This window comes from Lissotriton vulgaris, chromosome 2_2 (assembly GCF_964263255.1).
Source record: "Lissotriton vulgaris chromosome 2_2, aLisVul1.2, whole genome shotgun sequence".
Taxonomy (NCBI): domain Eukaryota; kingdom Metazoa; phylum Chordata; class Amphibia; order Caudata; family Salamandridae; genus Lissotriton; species Lissotriton vulgaris.
Window position 1 is genome coordinate 280096994 of NC_141688.1, and position 23300 is coordinate 280120293.

General features: G+C 42.2%; 1 protein-coding gene across 1 annotated transcript in view; it reads right to left on the bottom strand.

Annotated features, from left to right (window-relative positions):
* The window catches only part of LOC147729309 (1-aminocyclopropane-1-carboxylate synthase-like protein 1), a 302308-nt gene that overhangs the window by 78085 nt on the left and 200923 nt on the right, over nt 1-23300 (bottom strand). Inside the window, exon 8 of the mRNA XM_086959912.1 lies at nt 5765-5865. Coding sequence (XP_086816038.1) covers nt 5765-5865 — 101 coding nt within the window. The remainder of the gene's footprint in view (nt 1-5764; nt 5866-23300) is intronic.

A 23300-nucleotide genomic window follows, 5' to 3' on the forward strand; every position in this document is an offset into this window, starting at 1 on the left:
GACCAGTGGTAAAATAGTGCTGCACTGCGACAAGGGATTTTGGGGCCATATGTATCATTGTAATTCGCATTCGCAAAGGCCGAAATTCGCAGAATATCGGCCTTTACGAATGGGAATTCGCAAAATGATATGTATGAAGGAAAATCCAATGCAAAATAAGGAATCGCAAAATTTGCGATTCCTTATTTTGCGATTGCATTTAAGGAATAGCAAATTTTGTGATTCCTTAAATGCAATTTAAGAAGGCAAAAAAAATTGTTAAATGGCCTTAAGGAATCGCAAATTACCACCAACTTCTAGTTGGTGGCAAGTTGCAAATTCCTTTAAAAATGCACATTTTTGCATTTTTCAAAGTGCCATGTAATGCACAAACATGCCCTTAGGGCATGTATGTGCACCACATGTGCACCTATGCTTATTTCAGGGGTGCAACAGGGTGTCCTTTGGACACCCCTGCACCCTTGAAATTATTCTCAATTTGCGATTAGCAGATTACGAATTCGCAAATTGCGAAAAAATTCCCATTCCTTCCTATGGGCCTCCTGGCCCATAGAAATTAAAGGGAAAGTATTCCTTAATTGCGAATTTGCAAATTGCGAATTCGCAAATTAAGGAATATTAAGTAATCACTAAAAAAAATCGTTTTTCTTGATACATACCATTTTGCGATTCTGAAATAGCGATTTCTTAAAAATCGCTATTACAGAATCGCAAATTGGTTCCTTGATACATATGGCCGGCCTTAAGAGAAGCCAGACTGAAGTTCAGGTATTTTAAGATCTTGGAGAGCTGGACCTGATCCTTGCCCAAGCTCCCTAGGAAAAATCTGAGATCCAACTATCTCTGCTGGATATGCAAGGTCAGAGATAGTCACATGAGACTCATCTTATGGTTCTGTCAAATCTTGCCATGGACTTGGAGCCAGACTGAGTTCATATGAGACAATCCAGTGGTGAGTCTTACCATAATAGTGCAGCTTCTGACACAGCATGTATGATCTCTCATGTGAGGAGATAACTGCCACAGCAATGGCTGCCGCCAAAGTCTGCGTTTTAAGGAAAGTGAGAGCAGACTCAGTAACTACACTGACCGATGGGCCGAGATAGGATGAAAATGACCTTGTATGAACTACTGAATGCCAGATTGAATGATCAGCTCCTGAATTTTTTATGCCATATGGATCTGCTTTCTGGACAGTGATCAGAATATTTGACCAGCTGCTGAGAAGATAGGACTACGTCATAGTTATTTTTTCCTTCCAGAGTCATGATACTAGATGTCCTCATCGAACATAAAAATATATGAATTTAGTTAGTGGAGAAGTGTGGCTCAATGGTTAGAGCGGCAGACCCTGATGAAGAGGTCTAGCCCGGGACCAGGGTTCAATTCCCCGCCTCGGCGGGTCTTAGGCTCAAAATTCCACGGACCTGATAATTCTCGCCTCGGTGCCTATTCCAATCATGGAGTCCCACTCTGCAACTCTGGGCAATAGCTTGCTTAATCTCCACAACGGCCCCCACAACGCTAAGGATGCCTGGCTTCACCTTGGGGGTGCCCAGGAGTGGATGTCTCACAGGGAAAGCCAGGATGGGTTCCACAGCGGTATTCGTACAAGCGCCTTGAGACCCTTGCGGGTGAGTAGTGCGCTATACAAGTATCAATTTACAGTTACATTTTTTAGTTATACTTATAGGCTGTCGAGACGCTTTGTATGTTGGATTTATGCTAGTTTGATGTTCTCCTTCACTTTCAGTACGGGTCTGCTCTTAACCTAAGTGTTAAATCCCAGGATTGTATTGGTACACACTACAATATACAAGATCCAACCCTTTTGCTACTGCCTGTTCCATCCTCTGCATCAGACCCAAAGCCGCAGTCAAGGAACACAGTGATATATATTTTTGACCAGTTCTGAAACTGAGGTTTCTGTTCACCCATCCTCCGGTAACTTAATCACCGCAAGCTTACGATCCGCACTTACTGAGAATTCCTTGTTCATGGGAAATAACTGCTAACCGCTATCCCTATCAAGAGCGGGGTTCAGACACACTCATGTTTTTCACACCTTTAGAAAGCAAGACATCCCCTCTTTTTTAACGCTATCAATTATAAAATAAGTCTGCTGCACCACTCTGCCCCACCAGGCATTTTTGTAGGGCTGCCAGTCCCTTGTGGGGAAAAGTATGAGTTAATTTAATCAGTGACCTGCATACTAATCAATTTTTTATGCAGCCCATGCATTTCTTATATCATGATTGAATGCTGTGTTTCCCATTGGTTGTGTTACATGCTTTTTAATAGCAATGGTTTAACAAAAACAAAAGCCTTTCAAGACATTCCGAAGTGTTCTGCCACCAACTCAGCAAGTCATGTTTCGTCAACAGATTTAGAAATGTATTTCCTAGTTTCACTAGTGATTGAACGGTTGAGTGTCAGCTCGTATGTGGTAAACAGCCACATGGTTAATTACAGCACGCATCACAAACATTTAGGTCATTTGAGTATATTGGTATAGCAATTGCATGCATTCCACCTTGCCGCCTAACTTTGCGGCTTTGGGGTAAGTAGAACTCCATTCCCTGTAGCACAGCTGTAGGTTCTATGTAGGCCTTATCCGTAACTATCTACATATTAGGTAAACTGCCTCTTTAAAAAAATAAGAAATAAAATCTGCCACACAGCATCTAGACAAGAAACATATCCTGACCTGATGATCTTCGAAAAGCAACTAACTCAATTCTTTTTAATTACATGTGTGCCCTTTCTTCTATACATGTGTATATCGGATTTGACCTGGTGAAACTAAGAGATGTATCATGCATAGATGGTGGACTCCCTGTCCTAATTACTGCTGGCTGTACCATATGGATATTTACAACAAGGGGTGGTGAGGGACAGAGTCTCTGAATTAAGCAGAAAGCTCTCACCCAGTCAAGAGATCAGGGCTAGATCCAACACCGTTTTTTAGCTCACTGCACCGTCCCAGTTTCAGAACCTGGCTGTATGCAAATTAGTCTGTTCCTGTCCCAGTGCATGATGGGAACAGGGCAAACCAAACTACAAAAGCCAATTCTTACACTGGGAAGGAAACAAGCTCCCGGGGACCGGTTTCTGGCATTACAGCCGTCTTCGGCCCGGTTTGCTTGAATCCTGATGGTGCAATGAGCAAGGGTCTCACATCTGAGAATACCCTTCCACGCTTAGGGTGGAAAAAAATATTTACAACAAGGGGTGGTGAGGGACAGAGTCTCTGAATTAAGCAGAAAGCTCTCACCCAGTCAAGAGATCAGGGCTAGATCCAACACCGTTTTTTAGCTCACTGCACCATCCCAGTTTCAGAACCTGGCTGTATGCAAATTAGTCTGTTCCTGTCCCAGTGCATGATGGGAACAGGGCAAACCAAACTACAAAAGCCAATTCTTACACTGGGAAGGAAACAAGCTCCCGGGGACCGGTTTCTGGCATTACAGCCGTCTTCGGCCCGGTTTGCTTGAATCCTGATGGTGCAATGAGCAAGGGTCTCACATCTGAGAATACCCTTCCACGCTTAGGGTGGACAAAAATATTTACAACAAGGGGTGGTGAGGGACAGAGTCTCTGAATTAAGCAGAAAGCTCTCACCCAGTCAAGAGATCAGGGCTAGATCCAACACCGTTTTTTAGCTCACTGCACCATCCCAGTTTCAGAACCTGGCTGTATGCAAATTAGTCTGTTCCTGTCCCAGTGCCTGATGGGAACAGGGCAAACCAAATTACAAAAGCCAATTCTTACACTGGGAAGGAAACAAGCTCCCGGGGACCGGTTTCTGGCATTACAGCCGTCTTCGGCCCGGTTTGCTTGAATCCTGATGGTGCAATGAGCAAGGATCTCACATCTGAGAATACCCTTCCACGCTTAGGGTGGACAAAAATATTAACAACAAGGGGTGGTGAGGGACAGAGTCTCTGAATTAAGCAGAAAGCTCTCACCCAGTCAAGTGATCAGGGCTAGATCCAACACCGTTTTTTAGCTCACTGCACCATCCCAGTTTCAGAACCTGGCTGTATACAAATTAGTCTGTTCCTGTCCCAGTGCATGATGGGAACAGGGCAAACCAAACTACAAAAGCCAATTCTTACACTGGGAAGGAAACAAGCTCCCGGGGACCGGTTTCTGGCATTACAGACGTCTTCGGCCCGGTTTGCTTGAATCCTGATGGTGCAATGAGCAAGGGTCTCACATCTGAGAATACCCTTCCACGCTTAGGGTGGACAAAAATATTTACAACACGGGGTGGTGAGGGACAGAGTCTCTGAATTAAGCAGAAAGCTCTCACCCAGTCAAGAGATCAGGGCTAGATCCAACACCGTTTTTTAGCTCACTGCACCATCCCAGTTTCAGAACCTGGCTGTATGCAAATTAGTCTGTTCCTGTCCCAGTGCATGATGGGAACAGGGCAAACCAAACTACAAAAGCCAATTCTTACACTGGGAAGGAAACAAGCTCCCGGGGACCGGTTTCTGGCATTACAGCCGTCTTCGGCCCGGTTTGCTTGAATCCTGATGGTGCAATGAGCAAGGGTCTCACATCTGAGAATACCCTTCCACGCTTAGGGTGGACAAAAATATTTACAACAAGGGGTGGTGAGGGACAGAGTCTCTGAATTAAGCAGAAAGCTCTCACCCAGTCAAGAGATCAGGGCTAGATCCAACACCGTTTTTTAGCTCACTGCACCATCCCAGTTTCAGAACCTGGCTGTATGCAAATTAGTCTGTTCCTGTCCCAGTGCATGATGGGAACAGGGCAAACCAAACTACAAAAGCCAATTCTTACACTGGGAAGGAAACAAGCTCCCGGGGACCGGTTTCTGGCATTACAGCCGTCTTCGGCCCGGTTTGCTTGAATCCTGATGGTGCAATGAGCAAGGGTCCCACATCTGAGAATACCCTTCCACGCTTGGGGTGGACAAAAATATTTACAACAAGGGGTGGTGAGGGACAGAGTCTCTGAATTAAGCAGAAAGCTCTCACCCAGTCAAGAGATCAGGGCTAGATCCAACACCGTTTTTTAGCTCACTGCACCATCCCAGTTTCAGAACCTGGCTGTATGCAAATTAGTCTGTTCCTGTCCCAGTGCATGATGGGAACAGGGCAAACCAAACTACAAAAGCCAATTCTTACACTGGGAAGGAAACAAGCTCCCGGGGACCGGTTTCTGGCATTACAGCCGTCTTCGGCCCGGTTTGCTTGAATCCTGATGGTGCAATGAGCAAGGGTGGGGCAGTGAGATAAATAACGGTGATGGATCAAGCCCTGATCTTTGGACTGGGTAAGAGTGGTCTGCTCAATTCAGACACTCTGTTCATCACCACCCCCTTTTCTGTACCATATGGATGGCACTTTAATGAATGTAATGGTTTGCGATTACTGTACTCTGTAAATGAACAGCATGGTACCTGGAATAAATCCCCTTTGCTGCTTCTGGCGGCCAACAGCCGTCGCACGCACTACCTCCGTAGTGCGCACTACCTCCGTAGTGCTGCGCACGTCCGTTGGCCGTCCCGGCGCACCCACTGCGTGAAGCCACCGCACTGCGGCAGAATTGCTGCCACGGTTAAGCGGATCATAGATGAGATTCCAATGGTACTAAGTAGCTTTTGATAAAGTCTATGGCTTTCGTTTTCAAAACAAATTGCCTTACTTTATGCTTCAAATCAGGACAGTCTTTCTTCACCCTTGTACTCTATGACATCATGCAGGATATGCTGACCGTGCACACTCCTTACCGTTTAGCAAATTCCAGGAACTCCTTCATTTCTGCGAGTGAGTAAATATCCCCCAGTGGGTTGTGGGGGTTGATGAGGAACAGAGCCTTCACATTGGTGCCCTGAAAAAAAAAACAAGCCATTGATTCGCCAACAGACAGTACAATTTGGCCTACCCATTCTGACACTCAGAGTAGTGGAAACTAAAGAGTTGGGAATTCACTTATGCACAGTTTTGCCACATTTACTGCATAACCATTGGACCTGGCAATATCAGTTGCGGCTCCTCCTTTATGGTGAAGGAGCTTCGCCCCACCCCCTGCTGAAATCCAGCTGGGGCAAGGACAAAACACATGATAATAAAACTTTGTTATTATCATTTTATTTTGCGTCCTGCCAGCCGAGGGAGGGGTGGGGACAGCCACAGTGATGCAGCAGCTGCATCACCAGGAGAAGGGGGGAGGGGTGGGCACTGCTAAATGTGCATGATGGTTTAGCCGGACCCAGAGGGCCGCCTAGCCTTTCTCCACCCAGCTGCGTTGTACAGCTGGGTAGAGAAACAGGCATCCACTCTATGTCTGAGCGCCGACCCAAGGAATAGCATTCCCAGCATGTGAGCAGCGCTGGGATTGGGAGCTGGGAGCCTGCTCAGTTTGCACCAGGTTCCTGCCATGGGCGCAAGGATCGGGAGTAAGGCGGCGGCCTTCGGAGCAGGTAAGTGAAGTTTAATTTACTTGTTATGTTGTTTTTCTTGTGTTTCACCCTGCCCCTGCTGCACCACTTCAAAGTACTAGGGACCACTCCTGGCAAATATGCAAATAACAGCCTGTGATTGGACTTGTACAACACAAACTATAGGAGCGCTATATAAATATAGAGCTAATGAAAGGGGCAAAATAATGTATGAACACCCTTCTGTTACATCACAAATTGTCCATTCATAGGGAGATGAAAACCGGCTTGCCTAACCTAATATTAATTAGGCAGGTCATAATTTGAAACCCCCTGTGATTGACTACAAATGCAGGGATAAGGCCTATAAGGGGCACCAGTCCTCAGTCCCTGCATTCACATTCTCAGATACATTTTAAACTTGAAAATCAAATCAAATCAAATCAGGGACATTTGTATAGCGCATACATCACTTGACAGTCTCATGGCGCTTGCGGACGGCTCGTAATCAAATAGCCATGACTTCAGCTTCTTACGATAGCAGTTATGATCGGGGAGGTGCGCAAGTGTGGAGGAATTTTGTTCCATGATGCCGGCGCAAGAAAAGAGAAAGACCTGCCTCTTTTTCTGGCATTGCGGATTCTAAGAGGGGTAAGTAATGATCCATTACTGGATCTGAGCACCGTTTGTAGCTGATACCAACAAAGTTGTTTAGACCAGTATTTCAACCCGTTTCCATACATATGCTTGTGTGTCAAACAGAGGATCTTAAAAAGGATTTGTTTTCTCACCGGAAGCTATAGAAGGGCTCTTAAACAAGGAGAAGAGGAAGATCTATGGGAAAGATCTAGGACTAACCTGGCAGCAGTGTTCTGCAGGATTTGAAGTTTGTTTAAGAGATTTTCATTAATAGAAAGAAATAGGGCATTTCCTCAGTCCATTCGGTTTTTTATAAGTCCCTGGACTAATGGTTTCCGGGCCTCAGTGGGAATCCATTAAAAAACCTTCCACAAGCTGCTCATCACTCCAAAACAGGTACCAATAATGTGATTAATCTGTTTCTTCACGGACAATTGGTTGTCTATGTAGAAACCAAGGTTGCGTACCATTTCTTTGGGATTTGGCAGGGGCCCAGGTTTGTTGGCCACCAGTTGTGTGCCCAATGCTCCTGAGCCTTACCAAAAAGCATGATCTCTGACTTACCAACGTTCAATTGAAGGTGATTGGAGCTCATCCACTTATCAATATGAGACATACATTTTTGGAAACACTGTTTGGTTTCAACAGGGTCTGGGCCGATGGTACTCAGGATCTGTGTGACGTCTGCATAGGATATGACATCAAATACATTGGATTTGATCACCTTGGCCTGTGGAGTGATATACAGGTTAAAAAGGGTCGGACTCAAAATGGAGCCCTGTGGTACTCCCACCTTAACCGGTCTCTCACACGAGATACTGTTACCAATTTGGACAGTTGTTACTCGGTCGGCTAAATAGATCTTGAACCAATTGAGAGCATTTCCTCTGACACCTATCTCCCAGAGCCGATGTTCTAAAATGCTATGGGAGATGGTGCCAAAGGCGGCGGACAGGTCGAGCAGGACGAGGATGGCTGACTGATGAATGTTCAAGGCCAGCCTGATGTTTTCTGTTACCTCGAACAGAGCTGTCTCTGTACTATGTGCCACCCTAAAATCGGACTGTGAATGGTTGAAAAGTCCATGGCTCTCATTTGGTTTATGAGAGATTCTAATATTTTCCCAAAATAGGGAAGTAAAGAGATGTAGCTGTAGTTTAAGAGCAGTTTAGGGTCTGCAGTTGTGTTTTTTTAGAATCGGTCATACCCTGGCAGCCTTCCACATTTTAGGAAAATCAGCCTCTGAAAGAGATTTATTAAATAGACCAGTTAAACTTTCCAATAATACCAGTGCAATAATGGAGAACATTTTTGGAGGTACAGGGTCTATGGGAGAACCGGATTTTATCTTCTGCATGACAGTTGTAACTGACTTAAGATCACATTTGATTAATTTGTTGAAAATATGAGGGTGGTCGGAGGACATGCTAGGCACAACTTCAGAGTGGATGTTATTAAGTTGTGATGGGAAAGACTGATGGATGACTGAAATTTTATCTTCAAAGAATTTAGAAAGAGAATAAGTAAATTCTTGAGAGTTGATGCTTGATTGCTAGGAGCTGAAAATTCTTTCAAGATTTGATAAGAGTTCCTTAAAAAAAAATTCTGCCTTATTTAACCGTTTCAAAAGAAATAATTTTTTTGCCAGTTTGATGTCGGTCATATAGTTGTGATGGAATTTCTTTATATATTTCATGGCCTGCCATATTTTTCTTTTGTGCCATTTTCGCTCCACGGTTCTACATGAGAGATTTGTTATTTTTAATAGATCACAGGCCTCAGAGCTACCAGTGTGAAAAATCCTAAATATTTTAGGTATGTCTAGAGAACACGATCAGCGTTTCTCAAACTGTAGGCTGCCAGTTGATTTCTGGTCGGTCATTGAAGATCAATAAATAAAGATGCATTTACATTTTGTGTTTATCTTGTAACATTTGCGGTGATTCAAAGACAGGGATCAAATGACAGACTATATCTTCTGACAAATTACCGCAAATTCTTTTAACATGGGGATTGGTATTTATTTTTCTTTCTCTGACTACAAAGTTAGAGGAGTTTTCAAAGTAAACTAAGTGCCAATCTTACTGGGATACCAGGAAAGGCAGTAAGATGTTATTATTTTGTAACACTCAATAAAATGTAAATACTTGTAGATGAACGGTAGACATATTTCAGAATACATCAGCAGTTAGGAAAGCTTCAATTAAGTAATTCAAGTGTGATGGAAACAACGATTTTAGTGGAATGAAAACAAATCAAAACACTTGTACTAGATGATGCATAAATTATAAATATTCTCTGACTCCGGAATTACGCACATTATCATTTGCATGCTATATAGTTTTATCAGTAAAACTGTATGTCTGTGCAAATGTGGTCATTTCAATGGAAAAAATGCTGCATTTAAATGACAATATGCTACATGTGTAAACTCCATCACTTTAACTTCCATGCATGATAAAGCGTAGGTCGATTTTGTAGCTAGAGCCCAAGTTATGGTGTCTGAAAAAAGCAGAAACAGATTTATTATACTTTTTCCAAGCCTTGGCAATCAGTGGACATAATTTATTAGACCACTTCAATTTCTGTCTTTGGCATATGTTAGAGTACACCAAGACATTATAAGGAAAGGCATCATCTATTCAACAAAGGTATCTTTCAGTAGGATTGCCATTCCTACTCCAGTTAATGTGTCCAGGTCTTGCCACCACAGTGCACAATTATAAGGTCAGGGGCTGGTGAATCCACAATGGTTTTAACCAAAGGCAGCAACTGATAAAACTTTAATCCTCTCTGCCCAATCCAAGTGACGTCTAAATTAGCCCAGCCCAAGCACCTGGTAATATTCCTCTTTCTTCCAGCCTCAACAGCCCATTAGACATAGCTGTGGCCCACAATCCACACTCTAAGCATTTTGTTGGAAGGTGGAGTAACACACAGGACATGCCTGCAGTTGAATGTCACAGTTAGTAAAATAGAAGGCAGTGAAAATGCATGTGTGCTGGTGGTTAAAAAAAACTAAAAAATTGGGTGGAGGGAATACTCAAGTGAAATAAAAGTAGATAGCATTTGTAAATGATTCATAAATGGATGTGTACTTGTGGGTAATAAGAGGAGTAGACAGATAGTTATATGAAGGTGAATCTTTACTGATTTAGAATCTCCAATACTATTTTTAGTCCAATTTAGATAGGAGGGGATAATTCGTCTTATCAACGTTCTATTTTTGAGACTAATGGTTGCTAGTTCATCTTTGGAAATCGACTGCTTCTTATCCTCTGTTCTCTTGATCTGACCGCAAAGGGGGAAAGTTGCCCAACACGTCAATTGCCTTCCTTAGCACTCACAAAGGATTTGGAGGAATAGGGGTATAAGGAGAAAACAAAAGAAAGAAAATGGTGTCCATGAGGATTTGCTCTCTTTCTGAATATATCAGGGAAAGGAGTGAGGGACCACCGGTGCAGAGCCACACACAATCCTAAGGGGTTGATAGTGCAGGGAGTCCGGGGTATTTGGGGGATATCGAGAAAAGCGCTAGATAGCAGGCTTTGACCCCGCCCACCCCCTAATGCGCTCTTGTACCTTGTGAAGCCACGCTCCTCCTGCAGCGTGGCCCGGTGCTGCACCTTCCTAGAGGCCTCCTGGCTCTCTCGATGGTAACACTTCCGCGTAGAGTGAGTGCAGCATGGTACGTTTCCTCTGTCTCTGACTTCTCACCTTCTTTGGTTCCTCTACTCTCCAGCTTGCTCCGACGATTCCGGGTTCCACCTCTATCTCCTCAGGTCTTTCCTCTAATGGCCAACTCTCGAGAACGTCATCCTGACGTACTTCTTCTCCCGATTCCTGTCTCCAGTTAAAGGGCCATGTTCCAAATATCCTGTTTCTTCTTCCGACAAACCCCTTCTGGAACGTCGATATCCTTCTGGCTGAAGAGACATAAAGGGACTTGACCGGTGAGTCTTTTCTCCCCCTTCCTCATGTTTTCTTAATGAGTCTCACATGGAGATGGCCCCGTGACAGGATGTTTGATTGGGTCTGGTAAATAGAAAAAAATGTAACAGAGAGTTCGATATGCTTTACAGTGTGTGCAGTAAACCACACCTGCTGTAGTTTATTTTGTAACTAATCAATAAATAGTTTATCATATATGATTACTTAAAATCGTTACAATGTACAATTTAAAATATTTAGACATACATGGTTGGTAAAAAAAAATCCAACTAAATGCCACTCAATAGCAACGAGCCTTGCAATTTTAAAAATCCGAACGACATTAATGATGTGCATAAGATGTTAACTAAGAATTTGAACAATCTGCGAAAGTACTATTATTCAGATTTTGTTAAGGAACTCAGGCGACTGAATTTGTCAAAAGAAAATGAATTAACTAGGCCCTGTTAAGATAAAATGTGCCTATAAAAAGTGCAGAGTTTTACATTAAAATTTAAACAATCTACAAAATTTCCTATTATTCATGTTAACCCCTGATTGATTACGTTTTTAGTCCGCTTGTAACATGGGCTTGTGAAGTGCTGCCACACTTGAACTAACCCATGCCAACTGTGTTCATGCTTTTTTAGTTTCCTCTAAATCGGCTTGCCGTAAAGGTTTCCCTACTTCTGCCAAATATTTTACACCCCAGCAAGCCAAGATTATGGAGGATCCTGCCAACCAACGCATCACTGCTTGTCTGCAAGTGCGAATGTTCGATTAAATAGAAATTAGTTTTAAAAGCAATCTCCTCAAATCCTTGACTGCAGGGCATGCACATAGCACGAGAGTTAGTGTTTCATTACAAAAAACACCTAGGCGTCAGTGTGCTACTTGTTGATTGCTTTTCCAGGATGGCTGTAGGTCTTTCAAATCGTGCATGACCAACAGGTAATCTATAAAGCTCTTTTTTAACTCAACGCTAAAATTGGTTACTAAGTAAGCCTGAGGCTTTATTGATGTATAAGAGTTAATCACAATCCACCCATCCATGTCATTTGTATGTCAAGTTCCGCCAATGATTTTCTCAGATGTGCTCCCCATGAATTTGTTATGTCTTGACCCATCTGTTTTTTAATTTCTTCCCAGCATAAACTATTCAATGGCCCTGGCTCAGCTGAGCAGAACTTATGGCATAACTTCACGAAGCCGCTCATGCCCCGGAATTTCTGATTCTAGGGGCCGAATTCCAACCGAACCTGAGCTGGGGAGGCAGTCTTTAGTAGGTTAAAAATGACCTTGTAAACCTTCATCTGGAGTTCGTTTAACAGTTCAGCTTCTTTACCACACCAGACAACAATGTGGGAAGAATTTGTGCTGCCATCACTTTTAAAAGATGGGTATTATTCGGAAGCCCAATTTTTAATACAGTTATCTATATGCGAAGATTTACGTTTGCGTATTTGTTTTTAAATCCATTTTGTGTTACTTATATGTTGAACCCCACCCTAGTATGTTGTAACTAGTATTACCCTTCCTGGAATATGTTGTGAACTTGTGATCTACTGGTTCTAGTAGGCTTCTATGGAGAATTTGTAGATGGTGTATTGAGGATGCTAAAGAGACAGGTATTTTTTTTATAAATTGGAGAGGTTTAGGTTCAATGTTTTATATTAAGATTTAAAATTACATTAAATTACTCCCACAATCTACATATAAAAATTAAATGTAAAACCATTATATACAATATTAACATAATTAATTCATCACCTTTTAAATCATTCATATTAATTAACAATTTAAAACACGTAATTACACAATTAACACAATTTATTATTCTTTTTTAATTAAATAGATAATATTTATAATAAAATAAACATTAATTTAATATAATTAAACTACTTTTCACCCTGTACCCCTATAAACCCACAACTCCCAACAGTGCCAAAAATAATGAAAATGAATACCCACTAAACTTTTTACAAAGAAATTAATCAGTAAAAATACCTAAACAAAAACATATATGTCATATACATATCAAATATATAACAAAATAATTACTTACCCTAAAATTGATATTCTTGACAACAATATTCTTGCACTCGATATTTCCATTCCACAATATTTTGCACTTAAAAATAATGTCAGTCGATATTTATTATTTTTTTATTCTTTCTCATCACCCTTGCATGGATTGTGAATTGGTATGTAACTGGTGTGTGACTTGGTGTAGGATGGCTTTTATGGATGGGTGAGTGGCTGTGTGGAGAGGCTGATTGGGTGAGTGAGTGAGTGTGTTGCTTTGTAGGTGAAAAAAATGGGTGTGTGAGTAGCTGTATGGGTGAATGTGTGGTTATGTGATTGGCTGTATAGGTGAGTAACTGGTTGTATGAGTGGCTGTATGGGCGAATGGCTGGTTGTATGAGTGGCTGTATGTAGGAGTGAGTGGGTGTGTGAATACTGGGATAGGTCTGTAAATGTATATGTCAGTGGTTGTACGGGTGTGTGAGTAGGTGTGTGAGTGGTTCTGTGTATGATGTCATCAATGATATCAGTTGAGATGTCATCAGTGATGTCACTGACAATGCCATGAATGATGTAATGTGTGAGGCCATAAACATTGCATTGCGGGGGCATAACTTATAGTAAGCTCAGGTAACTATAGCTGCTGATTTCTCTGGTTTTCTATGAGTGAACTCTGACACTAATTATTACGTCCATGCAACCTTTGTTTTTTTCTGTGAATGTCCATGGTTTTTAGGTCGAGCCTAAACAGCGCTTCCGCTGTAGGCGATCTGTTATCTCTACTTTGTGGGGTATGACTCCTACCATGTTTTGGATAGGCTTTTGAGTGTGTCATTTGAAAATCGTTGCCTGCAAATGGTTAATGGTGGCTGCATGTCCCACCTTTTCTGGGAAGTTCACTCCCATAGAGTATTGCTTTGGGAGCGAGCAGGGATGCCATGCTCCTTGCCTGCCTTTATCTTCTTGCTCTTGCGGATGCTTTTCTGCAATTGCGTACAAATGTTTTTTGTTTGCTTTCCAACTTTATCTCTAGTACCAATTTTATTTGTCACAAAATGCTGCGTAGTAGGTGCATTGCCTCACGTATGGCACCATTGAAAGCAAGCAAAATCAACAATAAATAAACATTTTGGCAAGTAAAAAAAAAAAAATATATATATATATATATTACCTACTGGCGGTCGCCAGTAGGTAGTTATAGTTAGGATTTTTTTCAATGTTAAATCTCAAAATTCTATTTGGAATAACTTTGGCACCGGTTGACGAATCTGCCTGAAAATTTCCTGAAAATGGCCTCGTCGAGCTCCGGTCCTTCCTTGAAAGTTTGGGGGGGATTCGTCAAGCGGGGGCCGAGATAAAAGGGGGGTCCCAAAACGCGTTTTCCCCATGTTAATTTCCATAGGGCGGTCGATTTCACTTTTAGCCCGAACGGCTGAATGGATTTCCACCAAACTTGGCAAAATTGCAGGGACTGGTAGCCCGATGTGCCTTTGCTATGTCTCAAGATATGTGCTCCAGTGGATTTTGAGTAATTTAGGTTCAAAAAAATATATATATCTATAGGCGCTCTCCGGTGCGCGCACCGGAGAGCGCTCCAGGCGCGCCACGCGACTTGCGCGCAGGAAGCTGATTGGCTCTCAGTTGTCTGTAAACATTCTAAACAGTCCGGAGCGGCCGCCATCTTGTGTCTCGGTAGGATCGAGACACGAGAGGTGGCCAAAACAAAGGGGGAAATGACCATAAGGGGGCAGAGTAGATACCCCCTGTGCCCCTAGGTTTGATGTGGGGGCCATTAAAGGGCCCAGCGGGGTCTCACCTTTTTTTTTTCTCGATTTTCGCGGGGGAAGCGCCTGGTACGAGCACCGGGGAGCGTATCGAGGAGGGTACTATGGAAAAATAATCACTTCAAAAAATTGTATGTTTATGTTTTTTTTTAATTTTTTAATTTTATGTAAGTACCTACATGTAGGTACTAATGAAGAGACTTAAATTTAATGTTCACCATTTTCTTTGTAGACATCTTGCATGTTGTTATTGTATTTTTTGTGGTATATGGAATTCATAACATAGTCTGTCTGGAAAGGAGAAACAGATCTTATAAGCACTCCCTGCGAATTTCTAGGGGATCATGGGTAGTCTATCCTGCTCCCTTATGAAAATGAGGTGTAAAATATTCATAGGAGATAATATAGTGGGAGAAAGGTAGTAACTATGAGTAAACTTACTATGTAACAGAAAAATAGTTGAACAGTATACTATAAGTCTCACTTTATATTTTAAAAATTTTTGGTAATACTTTATGAATTACATATAAAAATGAATATTGTCTCAAACAATTTGAAATTATTAAATATAAATTTATTCCTCTGATTCTTTTTCATAATTTAATAAAATTTCTAACATAATATTGTCCGGAATTTCCTCATAATTATAAGTACATGATTCCATTTCTTCCAAACATTCTATTAACTGTTCATCCAAAGAGTCATCCATGAAATCTACTTCATCTTTTTGGTCTTCTGGTTTTTCCACCTTTATTTTGATAGAAGTAACATTTCCTTGATTTTCTCCTTCCATTTTCTTTCTGAAAATTGCATACAAATTAACTATATTAGTAGAGTTAGGGTACTGTATACCAGAGAAGCCTAACTCAATCCATAACTATTACAGAGAAGTCTATCTCTATCTATAATTTTTACAGAGGGATAGTATATAACTAACAGAATATTTTTTCAGAAATTAACTTAAAGTGTACAATATACTTTCATAATAACAATTTACCTTGGAGAAATCAGTTGAAGTTGTCAGTGTAATTTGTTCTCAAATGTACTTCTGGAAGCAGTAGTCAAAATGGCTGTGTTTCCCTCTCTTCTTTTATATATATTCTTGTACTTAACCAATGAAACGTCAGGAAATAATCGTAGAAAATGAAAGAAAGTTTTTAATTGGTTGTAAATTCTAACATTTCATATGTGTTTTTGTCATGTAATTTACCTCAGGATATTTAGTCAGGCCTACAGCATAATTTTCTCAATGGAATTCCTTCAAATTTGGGTAAATGGTAGGGACTGCTATGTAGTAGGGCCTGTTCTATATTTGATGAAAGTGTCTCTAGTGGTTTTTTTGTAAATTGCTTTCCCACCTTTTTTTATCGAGCGCTTACTGGTGCGCGCTCCTTTACGCGCACCGGCAGCGTTACGGGAGTCCTCCATTTTGTGTTTCGGTACAATCGAGACACAAGATGGAGGGTAAACAATGTTCGGTATGGGTAGAAGGGGGCACGGTAGAGACTTTTTGACCCTCTAGGTTTTCTGAGGGGGGTTTAGGAGGCTCATAAAGGTTAAAAAAAAAAAAATCTTTCATTTTCCACGGGGGGAGCGCCTGGTACGCGCACCTTTAAGCGTACCGGAAAGCGTACTTTGGTGAAAAATAGTGAAAAAAGTCAGAAAAAGATAAACGTTTTGAATGATCAGAGGTAGGGTAGCTCTGAAAAGAGCTTTTGGGTTTTGTGGTTGATTTAGGTACCTACAAGTAGGTTCCAATGCACATTCTTAAATTCAGGAGGAATATTCTATTCCCTTCATCTGAGAAGTGCACACCATCTCCTCTGTAGATGTCTTGCATGTTGTAACGCAAGTTATTATTGTATATTGACCCCATTCCATAGTCTCTCATGTAAGCAGAAACAGATTTATTCACATGTTTCCGTGCTTTCTCAAATTGTGGACAAAATTGGTTGGACCAGTTCCATTTCTGTCTTTGGCATATATTAGAAAATACCAAGGCAGTTTGTGGAAAGAGTGTCATTAATTGATCAAAGGTGTCCTTTAAAAGCATTTCCAGACCAACCCCAGTCATAGTGCCTAAATCATTTCCACCACAGTGCACTATTAAGAGGTCAGGTTTTGGCAAATGCATAAAGGTTTTCACCAATGGTAACAATTGGTGACATTTTAATCCTCTCTGGCCAATCCACTTGATTTCCACATTTGATAAATCAAGGTTGTGAAAATGTCTGCTATCTGCATACCTTTGAGCCCAGTGGATGTAGCTGTGTCCAAGGATCCAGACTGAAAACATGATGAGAGATGGTTCTGATGCAGTCAGATGATGTGTGGGAATGAAATGGCAGTTGGAAAAGTAGGAGTTTACAAAAAAATAATTGTGGAGTTTCACTGCTTTTGAATCAGAAGCAATGATTGGTGGATTCAGATAGTTGAAAACTTAAAGTTAGGGTGCATGGTTGTGTTGTGTTAAAGAAGCAATTTGAATGGTTAAAAAAAAGTCACTAAAAGCTAAAATACTCTGGATAGGCTGGTGTATTGAGAGGTCAAACAGCCTTGCTGAGTTAATTTGCAACATTGTACAATAAACTTTTGAACCTGAGAGTTCAGTTAGGAGGGAGTTGCTATGGAAACAGATAGAAAGATCTGAGAGGGGGAAGGGTGTTGGTTTGAAAATAGTGAGGGAAAACTTTTGATTGGTTGAATTAAGGCATATGTGTACAAAGTTAGAGATTTTCTATGCCAGTCTGTGGTTTCAGTGTATTGAGTGCACACTTTTTGCTCTGCTAAAGAGAAATTGGTGTGTGTGTCTGACACTGTTTTCAATCTTCCAAAGCTTTTGTAAAGGTAAGTAATGATTTATTTAATTTACATGAGACTTGTTTGCTCTATGGAGAATATTTATAAGCAGATAGTTATGTTTTAGAAGTCAAATGGTATGCTAGTATATAAGTTCTGTGTTGTGTTTCTTATATGTTATTGAAAAATCAATTTTTGGGTGTAATTGATTGGTATTTGCATTTGGCCCTTTTTTATGATTGCCTTGTGCAGCTGATGCATCACTTTAAACATGGGTAATAAGTGATGCACTGGTGGCGCAAGGCCTTCATAAATAAGGCTCTGACTTTGTTTGCTGTTGATTTGATTTTGGATTTTTGATAATGCTTGATATCAACATTTGAAAGATAAAGGATTTGTTTTTGGGGAAACAGTGATGTTTCAAAAGTGATATTCTGTGCTTGTACATAGGTTGTGCGCAGTAATTTTTAAATGTTATTCAAAAATCGATTTTTGGGTGCAATTGATTGGTATTTGCATTTGGCCCTTTTTTATGATTGCCTTGTGCAGCTGATGCATCACTTTAAACATGGGTAATAAGTGACTCACTGGTGGCGCAAGGCTTTTATAAATAAGGCCCTTACTTTGTTTGCTGATATTGAGTGGTTGTACATAGGTTCTGCGCAGTGTTTCTTACATGTTATTCAAAAATCGATTTTTGGGTGCAATTGATTGGTATTTGCATTTGGCCCTTTTTTATGATTGCCTTGTGCAGCTGATGCATCACTTTAAACATGGGTAATAAGTGACGCACTGGTGGCGCAAGACCTTCATAAATAAGGCCCTGACTTTGTTTGCTGATATTGAGTGGTTGTACATAGGTTCTGCGCAGTGTTTCTTTCATTTTATTCAAAAATCGATTTTTGGGTGCAATTGATTGGTATTTGCATTTGGCCCTTTTTTATGATTGCCTTGTGCAACTGGTGCATCATTTTATACATGGGTAATAAGTGACGCACTGGTGGCGCAAGGCCTTTATAAATAAGGCCCTGACTTTGTTTGCTGATATTGAGTGGTTGTACATAGGTTCTACGCAGTGATTCTTACATGTTATTCAAAAATCGAATTTTGGATGCAATTGATTGGAATTTGCATTTGGCCCTTTTTATGATTGCCTTGTGCAGCTGATGCATCACTTTAAACATGGGTAATAAGTGACGCACTGGTGGCGCAAGGCCTTTATAAATAAGGCCCTGACTTTGTTTGCTGATATTGAGTGGTTGTAGATAGGTTCTGCGCAGTGTTTCTTTCATGTTATTCAAAAATCGATTTTTGGGTGCAATTGATTGGTATTTGCATTTGGCCCTTTTTTATGATTGCCTTGTGCTACTAGTGCATCATTTTATATATGGGTAATAAGTGACGCACTGGTGGCGCAAGGCCTTTATAAATAAGGCCCTGACTTTGTTTGATGATATTGAGTGGTTGTACATAGGTTCTGCGCAGTGTTTCTTTCATGCTATTCAAAAATCGATTTTTGGGTGCAATTGATTGGTATTTGCATTTGGCCCTTTTTTATGATTGCCTTGTGCAACTGGTGCATCATTTTATACATGGGTAATAAGTGACGCACTGGTGGCGCAAGGCCTTTATAAATAAGGCCCTGACTTTGTTTGCTGATATTGAGTGGTTGTACATAGGTTCTGCGCAGTGATTCTTACATGTTATACAAAAATCGATTTTTGGGTGCAATTGATTGGAATTTGCATTTGGCCCTTTTTTATGATTGCCTTGTGCAGCTGATGCATCACTTTAAACATGGGTAATAAGTGACGCACTGGTGGCGCAAGGCCTTTATAAATAAGGCCCTGACTTTGTTTGCTGATATTGAGTGGTTGTAGATAGGTTTTGCGCAGTGTTTCTTTCATGTTATTCAAAAATCGATTTTTGGGTGCAATTGATTGGTATTTGCATTTGGCCCTTTTTTAGGGATCGCCTGCTGTGCGCATGAGCACAGCTGGAAGCTCTATAGGGGCTTATCAAGTGTTTAACCACCACTGGCGATTCCACTGGCGATTCCTTTGAGTGCACGTGCTTTTTAGGTGATTGCGCAAGCGCAAGCCCTAAAAAGCGCGTGCACAATGCCACCAGCCACCTGCCTGCCTGCCTCGCATTACCACATCAAAGGCAGCCCTCCCAGCGCATTTCTCACCCGCTAATTATTCACGGCCGGCCGGCCGTACTTTCAATTTCACGGCCGGAGGCCGTGTCTCCTTTTAAAACGTGTTTAACTTGTTTATAGCTCTTGCTATGTTAGCCCCGTCTGTTTCTAAGCACTCCTAATGTGTCCAGTACAAGATTACAGGTTTATGGAGATTGGGAGGCCAAACATTCTATTTCATTGCAGTTCAACAATCAAGTTGCTTAATTTGTGCATTTGATTTGCCAGAAGTAGAAATAGCAAGCAGAGAAGGGTTTCCCCGGGGTGCGGTAGAGGTATGCTAATCTGACACAACATAACACAGTATTGTCAAAGCACTCTTATAGAAACTAGGGGCTTCATTTAGAGGGCAGAATTGAATGACAACCTCAGAATAACTCGTAGATGCTCGGCTCGCCCTACGAGAAGCTTACATCTTCTCACACCTGACTCAACACTGCTGACACTAATACAGTCGTCTGACACGCCATGATGGAACATGCTTTCTGGCTACATGCTTCAGTTCAGATCATGGCAAGTGTGCGTCGAATGCGCACACTTTTCCTTTTCTATACTTTCTCATGTGCATCAAAATACATTACGTATTTCGGCACAGGGCATTCACTCGGTAGTGCAACATTTCACCTGCACTCAGAGTATTTTTTTACCCCTTCTCTCGAACTGATATTACAGGCACAGAAACATATATATTCATTGCCTCGAGGTCGTTGCTGAGACATTTTTACACATACGTGAATCAAATAATTAAAAACGTGCACCACTGTGACCCTGCCACGTCATTCCCACCATTTCACGCAAAAGTTTGAACACTGGCAATAGTTACAGCTAAACGTCATCAACAAACCTGCTATTATGAATTTTGCACCAGGCCTGAAAGGCAGTAATTAAAAGGGAACCACTGGTGTACTCACAATCACAATGATGGAGATCCCCTCGTTCACAATCCAGTTGCTCATGTCTGCTGTCACCGTCTGTCTGGTCTGCCCGCACTGCCCGGCTCCTCTCTGCAGCTGCAGTTCTTAAGACTCACGAGGAAGTGAAAATGGGTCCCCCGCTGTTGCAGATTTCCCCTTTTTTCTCAACACGAAACGATCAGTGCAGTTGGCTAAAGAAATGTTGCAATGCTATGAGGAAATCTTTGCGTTGCTTTTAATCCTTTTCTGAAACCAGGGTGTCGTGCTTGATTGCCCCAAAGTACCACGCGCGCCTCATTGCTGTATGTCTGTAGGTAATATTGCACCCCCCCCCCCCATCTGTGTGGGATTCCTCATGTGTGTAATGTGGTGCTTCTGTGTGGTGGTGTGTTTGTGAAGTCTGTTAGGGGTTTGTGCGGTGAAAGAAATACACGTTAAGGAAGGAGGCAGCTGCCCACACCTGATGACTGGCACATTAAAGAAGAAGGCAACTCCTCGCAGTGATCATGGAGAGGCACACTAAAGTAGGCAGCTTATCACAGTGATCACTGACAGACACATTAAGGATGGAGGCACAAAAGCAGCGCACTCAATGAAGGGCATTAAGACATTCAATCTTGAATGGAGGCTTTACAGTCAAAACCCTAATGTAGAATAAGGTAACGCAATATGTCATTACCAAAGTAATCAAAAATACATTCATTACAGGTACTAATTTAACAGACAAATAAGGACTAGCAGCATTTCTACATTCGACCCTCCAAATACATGCCAAGTCCACACTGTGGATCGGTAATATTTTCTAAATATAATAAAACACCGTTAACTACACAGCACATGGAGTTCATTTAGTAACTGTAAAACGGACCGTATGTATGTAGCAAGATGACAAATTCTATATAACTCCTCGGGAACCACTTAATTTACAGGCTAAAAGGGAGCAAACCATGCAGTAGGTGAAACGGAACTCTATCCAGTGATGGTGCAGAAAACGCAAGGCACTCAGGACCCAAACATGCCCAGGGAGGTGACAATTTACTACAGCCCTTTAAAAATCCCTCCAACCGATATGGCTTCATTGACAGAAACTGGAAGGCCAGTAAGTGGTCAAGTTTAGCAATAAAAGCAACTCATGGGAACACAATTAAATCAAAATACGTTTGGGGGAAGCTCAAAATGGAGATCTGAAACCACATGCAGGGGGGTGGTGCTTGAGGAAACCAGGACTGGTTGAGTTAGCAGTAAACAATATATTAGAAATATCACTGTGGCAGCTACCAGGAATCCTGACATTTATTTAGCTTTGTGCAAGCCATCTGTTACCAGAGAGGCCCAAAAGACTCTGTGCGGACCATAGAGGTGTGCGCTTTGCTTAATAGTTATATCTTAAGTTACACAGCTACAGAGAGGGGTACAGAAAACCAGTGTCTAAGATTAAGGAATGCATGCAGGCTCCCTATGAGGACAGACTGCTACAACCAGCACATGTGGTAGTTTCATAATTATCTCCAATGTTACACAGACTGCAGCACCGATGCACCCAACACACAGCTCCACTGATGCACCCACCATCCAGCTCCACCAATGCACCCACCACACAGCTCCACCAACACAGCTCCACCGATGCGCCCACCACACAGCTCCACTGATGCAACCACCACACAGCTCCATCGACAGCTCCACCGATGCACCCACCACACAGCTCCACTGATGCAACCACCACACAGCTCTACCAACACAGCTCCACTGATGCACCCACCACAGAGCTCCACAGATGACTCCACCACAAAGCTCCACTGATGCACCCACCACACAGCTCCACCGAGGCACCCACCACACAGCTCCACCGAGGCACTTACCACACAGCTCCACCGATGCACCCACCACACAGCTCCACCGAGGCACCCACCACACAGCTCAACAGATGCACCCACCACACAGCTCAACAGATGACATTTATTTAGCTTTGTGCAAGCCATCTGTTACCAGAGAGGCCCAAAAGACTCTGTGCGGACCATAGGAACGTGTGCTTTGCTTAATAGTTATATCTTAAGTTACACAGCTACAGAGAGGGGTACAGAAAACCAGTGTCTAAGAAAAAAGGAATGCATGCAGGCTCCCTATGAGGACAGACTGCTACAACCAGCACATGTGGTAGTTTCATAATTATCTCCAATGTTACACAGACTGCAGCACCGATGCACCCAACACACAGCTCCACTGATGCACCCACCATCCAGCTCCACCGATGCACCCACCACACAGCTCCACTGATGCAACCACCACACAGCTCCATCGACACAGCTCCACCGATGCACCCACCACACAGCTCCACTGATGCAACCACCACACAGCTCTACCAACACAGCTCCACCGATGCACCCACCACAGAGCTCGACAGATGACCCCACCACAAAGCTCCACTGATGCACCCACCACACAGCTCCACCGAGGCACCCACCACACAGCTCCACCGAGGCACTTACCACACAGCTCCACCGATGCACCCACCACACAGCTCCAAAGAGGCACCCACCACACAGCTCCACAGATGCACCCACCACACAGCTCCACCGATGCACCCACCACACAGC